General features: G+C 36.8%; 1 protein-coding gene across 9 annotated transcripts in view; it reads left to right on the forward strand.

Annotated features, from left to right (window-relative positions):
* The window catches only part of MGAT5 (alpha-1,6-mannosylglycoprotein 6-beta-N-acetylglucosaminyltransferase), a 410898-nt gene that overhangs the window by 278971 nt on the left and 117751 nt on the right, over positions 1 to 14176 (forward strand). For all 9 annotated transcript variants that reach the window (XM_016433598.2, XM_016433592.2, XM_016433591.2 and 6 more), the window contains one exon: positions 4366 to 4499. In XM_016433598.2, the coding sequence (XP_016289084.1) occupies positions 4366 to 4499 (134 nt within the window). The remainder of the gene's footprint in view (positions 1 to 4365; positions 4500 to 14176) is intronic.

The following is a 14176-nucleotide window of genomic DNA, read 5'->3' on the forward strand; positions in this document are numbered from 1 at the left end:
ATAGATGGAGCATCAGTCTAGATGTGGCAGGTTCTGGGTTCAAATCTAGTAATAGACACATCTTAGTTGTGTGATCCTTGGCAAGTCACTTAATCCCAATTGCCTAGCCCATACCACTTTTCTGCCTTGGAACCAATAGTTAGTATCAATTCTTAGACAAAAGATACCGGTTAAAATTTTTTTAATTAAAAATATTTCTGATTCTCAAATTTCCATGGTTCTGAGTCTGGCCTGAGGTGTTTATATACCAAATATATGTATATGTGTACACACATGCATGTGTGCATGTATGTATGAGTACATATACTCACACATATATGTCTATATAATGAGTTTTGTCCAACATAGCTTTATATGCTGCAAGCAAAATGTCTAATATGTTATTAGACATACTAAACCATATGATTTTTTTAAGATAAAAGGATAAGGATTTTTGTTTTTTATTTATTAGATGACCTGAATGTTGTCTTCTTCTTTCTCCATCTTTACCTGCCTACAGCAAGCAAATGCCTGATGAACATTAAATAGAAATTCTCATCTGAATATTTAATATGTATAACACAACAATTAACTGGAATCATTGTGCGAAACAACCACAAAAAACAAACCTCAGTAGTGAAATTTGGATCAATCAAAAAATATTTGTATGATTAAAATGATCACTCTTTGATTTTGTTTTAGTTGGGTAAAAAAAAGTTATTCCTGAGGAGTCTTTTCAATACAGTGTATCATGTTATTGTTCCTTTCCTAAATATATTCTCTTTTAGGGATTTTAAACAGCAGCATATCTTTCTTAATGTATCTGGGCCAGGAGCTCTGTTCCATGGCAATACTAAGAATCTAGGAAGTTTGTTAATAGCGCTAAAAATCTTTTCTATATCTCTCTCCATTTTGCAGATTAGTAAATGAAGGGCCATCTTCATTTTTCAGTAATGATAGTATGTAGATGGTCCAAGATATAGTCAAATAAATCATATTTAATTTTAGCATACAATTTCCCATTTTCAGTTGAGTTAAACATATGAACTCTTTTGAATTTACTGGAAAATGAAGGTTATAAATGGCTTCTTTTTTTAAGTTGCCTATGGTTCCCTGGTTATTTTATTTCAGAATCTTCCTAAAGAAGGTTATTTGGAGAAAGGGACAAGTTCCAATGGCAAATATGTCACTGGTGGGTTTTTTTTTTTTAAGCAGTAAACTAGAAATTTAAAACAAGTAGAGAGACTTAATGAATGGTCATCTAGTAGTACTGGAGACACGAAACAGTAAAAGATGCTCCAGAATTGCTTGGCTTTGATATATGACTCCTTTGTTGGTAGAAGGCCACTTACTCCTGGCATCTATCACATGGCAAAATATCTTTTTTAATCACCAGTCTGCCCTGAGATGCCAGGCACACAGATTCAGGGTGAAGGCATAAATATTAAAAACCTTAAATAGAGTTCTAAAACATAGTAAATTTAGAAGCTTTTTGAGGAAGAAACCCTTCCCTGCAAATCTCTTCTATTTCTTCCGCTGTAATCATTCTATATGACAACTACTTTAAAAGAGAACCTCAGAAGCAAAAATAAAGCCCTAAGCCTTAGAGCACAATGACCTACACTGTTTTAAAAGTCCCCAGTTTTTAGGCATTGTATGGAACATCTGCATCATTTTTTAATGCCTAATTGTTCCTAAATGCTAGTCATTATATAAAATGGACATTATAAAATCTCTGTTCTTTAGGAATTGATGTAGGAGATGGGACTTGAACTAAGCTTTCAAAGGAAGTGGAAATTCTGAAAGATGAGAAAGTAGGATGTGCATTCTTGGGGGTTGGGGGGGTGAACAGTCTGTAGAAAGGCACAAATAAGGGATGGTGTGGAGGCCAAATTGCCGGGATAGGGGGAGAACTAAATGCCAAATAGAAGGATATGATTTATTTTAGGTACATTAAGTTGCTGCTGAAGCTTTTGGATTCCAAGTTACATTGTTTGAACTACACTTTAGAAATACCAGTTTGGCAACTGTGTGGAAAATGAACTGGGAAAGGAAAAGAGACTGGAGGCAGGGAAAATTGGGAAGCTTTATAATATCTCAGATAAAAAATGATATGGTTTTTCTTATTTTTTAGGGCAATAGTACACACTAAAATAATTTCTTCCAGTGTTTGTATAAATGAATTGATGTACCATTTAAAGTGGGGTTTCTTAATCTGGACTTCATGAACCTTTTTTTTTTAGGCTTTTTTGATAACTCCATTTCAGTACAATTGGTTTCCTTCTTAATCCTGTGTATTTTATTTTTCACATTTAATAGCATTATTCTAGGAAGGATTCCCTAGGCTTCAGCAACCAGACTGCTTAAAGGGTCCATGACCCAGAAAATGTAAATAATCCCTGATTTAAATCATCATCAAGAGGAGAAATGGAAGGGACAGCCTTTCAGGGTCCATGCCTTATTTATCTTTTTATCCCCCATACAGCACCTACTATGCTACCTATTACAAAGGGGGAACTCATTCAGTGTTTGCATTGAAAGAATGAGAATACCCATTGTGGTTGCTCATTATAGAGCACCATCCTAGAAAACACCCACTGTGGCTTCCAAAATACCCTTGCAAAGGGATTATTTTGCAATCTTCAAAGTACATGGAAAACAAAAATGTGTTGGCAACCTAAAGCTCCCTATTTCCCTATCTCCTAGACCTATGGTTCCCATTTACCTCTATAGTTTCCCCAGCATTCCCACTGGAGTGTTCTTAGAGATGCTGAGAAAATTGATGCTTTGAAAATGTTTTCAGTGAAAGCCAGTGATGACATACAGAGAATAACAGCCTTTGAATTGGAGTGGTCCCTGTGGTTGACTTGTGTTCCAGTGCGGTCCTGGGTTGTTGCCTTTTTTTCCTCCTATTTTTATTGCTTTAGGAAGACTTCCAAGCAATAAAGCCTCTACATAATGATAAATGTATTTTCTGATAGAAAAGTCATCACATTAAAGTGACACTATGCCTTTATCTCTTTGAAAAATTTTCATTTAGGCATTTTGATTTTTTTCTCTCAGTTTTGTTCCCTGAAGACAAACCATGTTTCAATTTTGACCTCCTAAATGGCAGGCATCCATATTTCTACAAAAGGTGGAAAGTAGCTGAGCCAGGCTCTTTAACATCATTCTCTTCATCAGGTCCTAAAATAGAGGGCTTGGTCTTGATTTATTTACTTTAAAAGCATGCTGCCTCAACGGGTTTCAGAATTTCTGATTTATGAATGAGTCCAGGAAAAGATGTTATTTTCAAAGAATAGCCAATGATGATGAAAATGAGACTTATAAATAAATATAAATGTTAATTTATATCAACAGCTTTGAAAAATGAAGAATTATTTTTGCTTTGATATAGACTCCTACCTTTAGATTGTTTTGTGCTTATATATGTGTGTATGTGTTTGTTTTCAAAAGAGGTTTCTTGGACACTTTACACCCCCCCTCCTTTTAATGCTCTTTGCATGATATCACTTATTTCAATAGAATACTTACACCTTGTCTTTCAAACAAAATTCAAAGCCTTACTGGAATTATATCTTTGAATTTTAAATAATATGTAAGGTTATTTTGTATTAAAAAGTTAAGTCAGACCATTTTAGGTCTCTTTTGACTTGATTCTTCTCCCCAACCTTCAAATACAAAGTTATTATTTATTAGGCAGATATTAAAGAACTATTGCCTAAAGTATGAGAATAGCAAACATTTGAAAGATAAGCTGCAATTTATGTGAGAATGCTTCAGAAAATCGTTTTTATTATATCCCCACATAATAGATTCTATTGACATATGAATTTGATATACCAAGGAGACACCATGCTACCAAGGGGAGAATAGGAGTCTTAAAATCTTATCTTAGTTGTACATTTATTTCATTGTTGGCCTTTGAACAAATAACCTATTTTTTTTGTACCTCAGTTTCTGCTTCTACAAAAAAAAAGGCGGGGGGATTATCATTTTTAGCTCTAAAACTGATTCTCTGAAAGCAACTACAAGGACAGCAATCCTAGCTATATCTATATATTTACATATAATTTTTTTTAATTAAAGGCACTTTAGTGTTCAGGGTAAATTAGTCTTTTTGCTTTTTTTTAAAAACCTTCTGTCTTGAATCAATAGCGTATATTGGTTCTAAGGCAGAAGAGCAGTAAGGGCTTGACAATGTGGGTTAAGTGCCTTGCCTTGGTTCACATAGCTAGTAAGTGTCTGGGGCCAGATTGAACCTTGGACCTCTTTTCTCTAGGTCCAGCTCTCATACCACTGAAACCCTTAGTTGTCCCTGTCTTTTTGCTTTCAACATTTTTCAGATAAAGATTTCAGTTCTGAGAAAATGGCTTTTTCTTTCAGGTGCATGCTCCGAGTGCTGGATTCATTTGGTACTGAACCAGAATTTAATCATGCTAATTATGCCCAGTCTAAAGGCCACAAGACCCCATGGGGAAAATGGAACCTTAATCCTCAACAATTTTATACAATGTTCCGTGAGTATACTTTCTTCTGTTTTCCAAAATTCTTCCTAAAGTAGCTGTGTTTCCCTTCCCCTTCTCTTAAGAACAAATCTAGATAAGTGAGGGATTGTAGAAAAGTAGAATGCTTTCTAGCTTGCCTTGAAGATCAATAAACAAATCTGGCACAAATGCTGAAGACACAACTTGAATGACTCTCAGCATCCATGAGAATATATCAAAGAAAATAGCATAAGACACAAGGAATAACGTTGACTTTGCTATCAAAAAACCTTGAGTTCAGATCCTAGCTCCTCCCTTTCTTCCCTGTGTATCCTTGGAAAAATCATTTTACCTCTCTATCAGTTCCCTTATCTATAAAATGAGAGTGTTGGAGTAGATTAGAGGTTTCAAAAATACTCTCCACAGTTCAGATGCAGTCCATATTACTCTCCACTGTAGCCCAAACCAGATTAAAATATAATTGAGAACTAGTTAACAAAAGAAACAGAAAATCATAGATATTAATATACAATTTTCATAGTCATTATATAGGTCACAGGGATCCTTATGTATAGTTTAGTGACCTCATTTCTATTTGAGTTTGACATCACTGAAGTAAATCACTTTTAAATTCACTATGAATCCAACTCCTAACTCCTACTCTTACAAAAAAGTCTGTGAATTCTCTTTTCTTTTTTTATCTTTTCTCTTTTTTTAGCCTATTTTCCCTCTTTTCACCTCTTTTGTCATTTGACAGAATACTTAAAAGTAAGGAGATATATTTCCTTGTCTAGCACAAGAAGTATGAAAATAACTTTTACTAACAAATTTCATTCTTGGGGGGAAAAGTCTAGTTCTCCCAATGTTGTCAAAATTCTCCTTTGGATTCTTTGCAAAATTTTGTAGAATAGCAAAACAAGAACAATGTTTAAAAAGAGAAATTGACACCTTTCCTTCCTTTCATTTTGATATATTCTCTTTCCTTGTCACCTAATTTTAAAATAAACTCTTTCATTTTAAAAGAAATCCTCCCTTGCAATACCACCAGCAGACATTTAATCAACAGACATTTCTAAGCACCCACTATATGCAGGAACTCTGCTAGACATTGGGCATACAAGTAGAAAGAATCAAACAATCTTTACTTGGTAATGAGCTTATATTTTAATGGAGAAAACAATAAAGTATATAAAAATAGGTACAGGATAAATAGAAATTGAATAAATTTATTCAATTTAACAGCAGTAGGGAGCCTTTGGAGTTGACTGTGTAGGGGAAATGACATCAGTCGTCTTGTGCTTTAATAAAACCACTTTGACAACAATGTGCAGGATGAACTATAGTGGGGAGGAATTTGAGGCAGGGAGACAAATTAGAAAGTCATTGGAATAGTCTAATTGTAAGAAGAGGATGATCTGAATAGTGACTATCTTATAAATAGAGGAAAAAGAAGAATATTTATATTGTATCTGTTATAAAAGCATATGCATATCATGCTTATTTTGTGCCAGGTATTGTGCTAAGTGCTTTTTAAATATGATTTCATTTGCAAGGTAGGTACTGTTATTATCCCCATTTTATTCTTGAAGAAACTGAGGCAAACAGAAATTAAGTAACTTGTCCAGGATTAAACAGCAAGAGTCTGGATCCAGAGTTAAACTCAGGACCTCCTGACTCCTCAGCTCTGTCTACTGTACCACCAGAGCAAAAAAGGAAGGAGTTCCATTGTGAGAGCTATATGGAGGTAGAAATGACAAGATTTGGCAAAAGATTTGCCATATGAGTTGGAGAATGAGGAATCAGTTGAGTCAACTTAACTTCTGAGAGCATAAGCCCAAGAGATTGGGTGATTCATGGTGGCTTTGACAAAAATAGAAAAGTTTGGAACTACTGTGGGTTTGAGTAAAGGGGGAGATGAGTTCTATTTTAGAGAGGTTTTAGTTTATTATTTCTGAGACATTGAGTTTGCAATGTCTCCCAGGCAATTGATGATGAGGGGCTGAGGCAGGGGAGAAACTAAGACTAATAAATATATAGATCTGTGAGTCATCTGCATAGAGATAATAATTAAGCTCTTGGAAACTGATGAGTTCTGATGAGAAAAAGTAGAGAAAGAAGAAAATAGGACCCAGATAGAGCCTTAAATAATAGCCACAGTCACTGAGTGTGATAGGGTTGATTTAAGGGGGGAAAAAGCAGCAACAGGGACAGAGAAGGAATGGATAGGCAGGTAGAAGAACCAAGGGATAGAAGTGTCACAGAAATACAAAGAGAAGAGAGTATCTAGGAGGAGAAGGTGGTCACCAGAGTCAAGCGCAGCTGGTCAATTGAAAAGGAAATAGTCTGAGAATAGCCATCAGATCTGGCATTTAATTTAGAGAGTCATTTCACGTAAGTTTTAAAGTTGGAATACAGAATGCTAATGGTTGAGAAGTAAGAGAAAAAGAAGTAGAAGGGAGTATAGACATTTTTCCAGATTCATTGAGAAAGGAAAGGAATTTATAGGAAAGAGAAAGAGATAGAAAAGAGAGAATGTTTAAGGTTCCATTCTTATTAGACTTGGGGGAAATAGGGAAAGAGTGAGAGATGTGATATTTTTTTAAAGTGTGCATCTACTATTGACATTCCTAGTTTCACTTCTAGGCATGTGAAGTACTAATGGATATAATTTTTTTTTAAACCCTTACCTTCCATCTTGGAGTCAATACCATGTATTGGCTCCAAGGCAGAAGAGTGGTAAGGGTAGGCAATGGGGGTCAAGTGACTTGCCCAGGGTCACACAACTGGGAAGTGTTTGAGGCCAGATTTGAACCTAGGACCTCCCATCTCTAGCCCTGGCTCTCAATCCACTGAGCTACACAGCTGCCCCCTAATGGATTTAATTTTGAAGAGAAACCTGAGCAGACTTTACCTCAGCTCCTGTTGCCCAGGTGTGAGTCAGGGGATTTAGGCTACCAAGGCCTTAGTTCCCACCAGACTTGACGAGGGAGGAAAAAGGGTTTTAGATAGAGATAGGGACCCCTTTTCCCCACTTCCCTTTCCCATTCTTTCTGTGCTAGTTATTCCTTTGTATTATCCTGATTGAGTGGACATAAAAATTTTCCCCAAGATGTTAACAAGTGTGAGTGGCACTTTTTCTTTAGTGCCAGCCCCTGTCACAATTTATAAACCAAAAGAAAATTAAGTTATTGAGCTGAGATGTACTTAACTTTATTCAGTAGTATTTATATCTCTGGTGGTGTCATCTCCTTGAAAGCAGGAGGTTGACCTATATAACTTATTAAGGTTCTTGTGATGCCTAAGTCTGACATTCTTATGCCTCTTCACTGGAGCTCTGGACAGACTAATTTAGGCAAAGTAGAAAACTGGAATAAATGGCAGAATAGCCTAAAAAAAAGCTACTCAGACATTTAGAGAGACAGTCAAGGTGATGGCTCTGAAAATTATGCTCCCTTTGTTCACTCAGATCTAAGGACCAAGAGAAATTTAGAGGAAAGCATCCTGCATCCCGAGTCTTGAGGATGAGGTCCATAAACAATAGTTTCTCATCATAAAATTCAGAAATTGGAATTAGTGACCATTAGTTGCCAACATTGGCTCTTTCTCACTATTCAGGTTGATTATAGGTTGAATGTGAGACAGCTAGTGTTAACCATTTTTAAAAAACAATTGTAAAATATTTGTTGTGCAGAGATGGAAGAATGAATCAGCAGTAGTCAACATTTGTCACACAATTTTGAATTGTGCCAAATTTTGCCTTTGGAATTTGAAAAGTTTGAGTTTCTTTTCAAACCTGTTTTCATGGTGGGATAAAAGGTGATTCTTAATTTACAGAATACCTCTGTAATTTCCTGGGTTTTGTTTTTTGGTTGATTGGTTGGATTTTTAATCAATGCATTTCATTTTGATATAATAGACACTACCCAACAAGCACTGTTCTCAGTTTTAGTCATTAGGCTTCTAAAAGAGTATTGGAAAAAAATTGGATATGTTCCAGAGGAGAGGGACAAAAAAAGATCAAAAGGAGAGGAAGAATATCTTACATGGAGATGCAAAATGCATTGTTTGTTGATTTTTAAAAAGGAAGATAAAGGGAGGAAAAAATTTAAGGTTTGGGGGGAGCATTTCGTGAAAGTCTTTGAAAGACTTTCAGAAGTATTAATAATGATAATAGGAAGCATTTATTAAACATTATTGTGCTTGGATTTAGGCTTAACAATACAAACATCTTATTTGATCATCACAACAATCCTGCAAGATATGTGATATTATTAGCCTCATTTTACAGATGAGAAAATTGTGTCAAATTGATGTTAAATGACTTGCCCAGGGTCACACAGCTAATAAAGTGCCTAAGGCTGGATTTGGCAGCTAAGTGGTACAGTGGATAGAGTGCCTGGCCTGAAAGACTTCTCTCAAATATGACTGAATCAACTGAATAACAAAAACATTCTTGATTCCAGGCCTGGCATTCTATCTGCTGCCCCACCTGGTAGGGAGTTTTTATTTGGAATGCATAAATAAACAGTTAACATGTTCTAGATGCCATATCACAGTGATTCTTCCTTTATTGTGCATCATCAAATGTTCCACATAAGTGAATTTTACAGATTACCATCTCTTACCTTCCAAATGTATTTTAATAGAATTCTTCATAAACTGTAATTCATAGTACATAAAACTTGATTCCAAATGTAACTTAATAACTTAATAACAAAGTTATCATTATGAAGATAAGTTTTTGCCCTCCATTAGCATCTCATTTGTGTCAATGTGGGTACTCCCTCCTGTGATGTAGATGGCAACTCATCCATTCCTGCCTATCCTGTGGGACTTGAATCCAGGTCCTCTCATGAATTGATTCCACCATAACACCCCAAGTGCTGGTACCTCTCCTTTTGTTTTCTTTACATGACACGAAATGCTTTATAATGGAGCACCCAGTTTGTCCATTCCTAGCTCCTGCTACTTTACTGGCTCATCATATCTTTCCAGTCAAACATCTCTTAGAGAACACAATACACTGCTCTTGCTACATGAATTCCTCCTTTATAACATATTACTGTCTCATCATGTGTGAAGGAAATTTTCTCTTCCTCCCTCTCCTGTGTTGCCTCCTTGGCCTCATCTCCTTTTGAGCTGGAGACCAGGACTGTGTGCCAGGAAATCATTGGTTGAATTGAGTCATGAGGGTAGAATATCATCCAGAAAAATGCAAGAGGAGAGACAAGAGTCATGAGATGGGGGCAGGACAATTTGCCCTGCACTGCCCCTCCTCCCTGGGTGGCCCAGGCAAAATAAAAAGCCTTGATTGGCTCCTAAGATGTAATATGTGAGAGTTAGGGGGTGGAGAAAAGATTTGATAAACTGAGACAAGAGTGGATCTCGCTCTCTTCGATTCCATGTTTTGAGCTGGCTGGTCATCCCTGTGAATGTAGTTAGGGGGCCCTCATTGCTGTAATAAACATGGTGGTGTTGCCAATATAATCCAGAGAATCAAAAATCATGTGGGTCATTCAGCTATAGAGTATATTGTAGACCCAAAATCCAGTAATGGCTGCCATAACAACAGCTCCACAGAGTAGTTGCTTAAACATTTTTTCTCCTGCTGTTTCTTATGGATTGTGGAGTTCAGTCTGTTTAGAGGTGCCAATCTGTAATAGATATTTTATGGGTATATATTTGAGGTATACTAGATGACTAATGGATCAAGTTTTTTCTACCCTCTTCCCTATTCCTCCCTCTTCAGAAGCTTTTCAGCTTCCCCTCCCCCCTTTCTTCTGTGAGCTATGAGATTTCAGAGGAAATATTCTTTTCTTTTCTCAAATAGGGGTTTATTTGGGGAAGGCAGGACAAGGGTAGAGGATAAGGTAAGAGGGGAGGATTTCCCTATTCTCTATTGAGATTGTTGATTTGAAGGATATTAAGGGAAATGGCAAATTCTGTCACAAGCATGAAATAGAGTCAGAAAGAGAGATACAAGGACCACTGCCCTTCTTCTTCTTCTTCTTCCTTCCAGCCAGGTCACCTCCAACTTGATTAATTCAGTCCCAAAGATACAAATAGCTTCTTCTTTCACCTCAGCCAGCCAGCCAAAAACCTTCAGCTTCAGTCACCACCATGAGCCAAAAGCCCCCTTTTTGCCCAGTCCAGCAGTTAGCTTGGCTCCAACTGCCTTTCCCAGTAACATTCCAAATGGAATTTTCATTTGACTGACAGATGATCCATCCTCAGCTTTTTGCCTTGCATGCTTTCTTCCACACTGCAGAATAGCAAGCTAAATGAAGCAATAAGGAGGGTAAACTATTTCTTTCTCCTAATTTTCCATCATTTTCCCACAACTGCTTTTGATTTAATAAAATTATTAATTACAGCCAGTCTCATAATTCACTCTTACAATCACAACCACGCACACAACCGCAACTCTCCTTTGCCCTTTGAGTGCCCCTCAATTTGAATTCTTTGGAGACCATGCCTTAATGAGGTGATGTTTTCAGGCATTGTTGCAAAATATAGAGCTGTGGCTGTGTAACTAAATAGCCCCAGAAATGTAGCAGATAAGACAGTAGCCTTTAGCAGAGCCACAAGGCTGCCACAGGTGATGATCTCAAACCTAGAAGAGTAAACTAGGAGATAGAGGAAACCAAGTAGTGTATCAGATAAGTAATCGAAAGAGAACACCTGACTCTATGAAATGAGATAAAATGTGGTTTCGGTGGCTGGAGTCAGAAGAACCTGAGTTCAAATCTTGCCTCAGACACTAAATGTTTTAATGTTGGCAAGTTATTGGATCTCTCAACCTGTTTCTTTATGTTTAAAATGAGATAATAGCATTTATTTCTTATGATTGTTATGAGGATAAATGAGTTAAAATGAGTGATACTTGGCAAATTTTAAAGCATTTTATAAGTGATAACTATTGTTATTGACATTATTACAATTATCATCAGAGGGGCTATGCTCATCTTTGTGCCTTATGAGAGCACTTTAGTCATCTGCCTAACTGTAACAGGGACATTATATTTTCTTGTCTTATTCAAACTCAGATCAACCAGCATCCCACTTTCTACTCCTTAATTTACCCATGTTCTTGGCTGTGTGTATGATTCCTTTCTAAGACTCTTTTCCAAAGTCACATCCTGACCAAATAGTCTTTTGAGGAAAAACTGTCTGCCACCAAAACGTAGCTTTAAAATATATTAAAAAAAATTTTTTGGCCACATTAAGCAATGTAGGAAGAAAGTGTGGAGGGACAGATAAGATCTGGAAGAGAAATGAGAACTGGTGTTATGGTAAACAGAGAGAGAAGTAGTTTGAATACTATGTGCTCTGTGTTGATAATTAGAGAATCTCCTTCAGCAGCAGCATGCATGGGAACTTACAGGTTCCCATGAGTTGTTGGTTGGATTAATGTCCAAGATAATAATCTTGGAAGGGGGTTAGGGGGGTGTATGTGCACACTCACACACATGCATATGCCCACCCTTATCTGCAAATTCTCTCTCATCAGAACAACTCCTTCCCCAACTGAAAGGACTATTCATGGCCGAATGATTGTACCACTTCCTCTCTGAACCAGTGACAAATTTCCTGTCAGTTGTTTGAGGTCATACAAACTCCCCAGCTTGTGTCCTGGTCTTTAATATATGGTAAAGCTGGCATTTTCTGATGTCTTCATGAGTCACCCAAATTACTTGAAGATATTTTACTTCTATTTTTTTTTTAAATTTTATTTAATTAGTACGTTTAGAACATTTTTCCTTGGACAAGAATCATATTCTTTCCCTCCTCTTCTACCACCCCTTCCTGTAGGTGATTTGGAATTCCACAGAATTTTACCTGTGTCCTTGATCAAAACCTATTTCCATGTTGTTGTTTGCACTAGGATGTTCATTTAGAGTCTGCATCCCCAGCCATATCCCTTCAACCCATGTTATCAAGCAGTTGTTTTTCTTCTGTGACTTTACTCCCACAGTGTTTCCTCTGAATGTGGATAGTGTTTTTTCTCATAGATCCCTCCAAGTTGTTCTGGATCACTGCATTGCCAGTAATGGAGAAGTCCATTACATTTGATTGTACCACAGTTTATCAGTCTCTGTATATAATAGTCTTCTGGTTCTGCTCCTCTCACTTTGCATCAATTCCTGGAGGTCTTTCCAGTCTCCATAGAATTCCTCCACTTTATTATTCCTTTGAGCACAATAGTATTCCATCACCAACATATACCACAATTTGTTCAGCCATTCCCCAATTGAAGGGCATCCCCTCATTTTCCCATTTTTTGCTGCCACAAAGAGCGCAGCTATGAATATTCTTGTACAAGTCTTTTTCCTTATTACCTCTTTGGGATACAAACCCAGCAGTGCTATGGCTGGATCAAAGGGCAGACAGTCTTTTATTGCCCTTTGGACATAGTTCCAAATTGCCCTCCAGAATGGTTGGATCAGTTCACAGCTCCACCAGCAATGAATTAATGTCCCTACTTTGCCACATCCCCTCCAGCATTCATTACTTTCCTTTGCTGTCATGTTAGCCAATCTGCTAGGTGTGAGGTGATACCTCAGAGTTGTTTTGATTTGCATCTCTCTGAGGTAACTCAGTGGATTGAGAGCCACCACAAGAGACTAAGGTCCCAGTTTCAGATCTGGCCTTGGACATTTCCTAGTAGTGTGACTCTGAGTAAGTCACTTAAGACCCATTGCCTAGCCTTTACTTCTCTTTTGCCTTGGCTGTGCATATGATTCCTTTCTAAGATTCTTTTCCAAAGTCACATCCTGACCAAATACTGTTGAGTATTTTTAAAATGAAAGGTGGTATGGGTTTTTAAAAAAAAGTACCTTTTTCAGAATGTCTGTGGTAGGTAGGAATATTACTATTCCCATTTTACAGATGAGAAAACTGAGGTTTAGGAGGTAAAATGACTTATCCAGAGTCACACAAAGAGCAAATATTGACCCTGGAATTTGATGCATATACCAATGCAATTTCAAATATGATGGGGCAAACTTAATTGATGATGTCTATTGTACAACATTCTAGTAGTTTCTGGAAAGTCACTAATGGTTCAAAAGAACTACCACTTCTTGCTCATAAAAACTATTTATCCTCTTACCAATCTTAAGATCATTTTAGGGCTGAAAGGGACCTTAGAATTTATCTTTTCTCACTCCTTCTCTTTACAAATGAAAAGCTTAAGGCCGAGAAAAGTTGGGTCAAAACTTGTTAAAGCATTTCAAAAAAACTAATAGAACTATCCTATAGTTTATATCCATATTTCCCTACTTCTGTTAAAATTGGATAAGGGTTGTCAATGCTGTATTTTCAGAAGATTTCACCAACCCTTGACCTATAAGAAGGGTTTTCCACTATTATATGTCTTTGTTGAAAACACAAACTCATAGCTGTTTGTATGTTTTATAAGACTATGGATTTTATTAAGAATAAAAGTGCCTTATAGTTTACTTTTTAGGCATTTGGATTTGATCGCAAAGCAAGATTAATCTTTACTCTGGTAGATGGGTTGATGATAAGGAAGTCAAAGAGAGAGGTATTAATCCTAAATTTTAGTCAATTTCCCCCTTTAGATGAATGGCTACAGGGAAGAATGAGGGATAGGTGTAAAACTGATTCTCTTTTCCCCACCCTCTCAACTAACTCAGGGTATGATGATTTTGAAAAGAGTTTGTGAAGAAATAAAGAATTCTGGGAGA

Source organism: Monodelphis domestica, chromosome 4 (assembly GCF_027887165.1).
Source record: "Monodelphis domestica isolate mMonDom1 chromosome 4, mMonDom1.pri, whole genome shotgun sequence".
Classification (NCBI taxonomy): Eukaryota; Metazoa; Chordata; class Mammalia; order Didelphimorphia; family Didelphidae; genus Monodelphis; species Monodelphis domestica.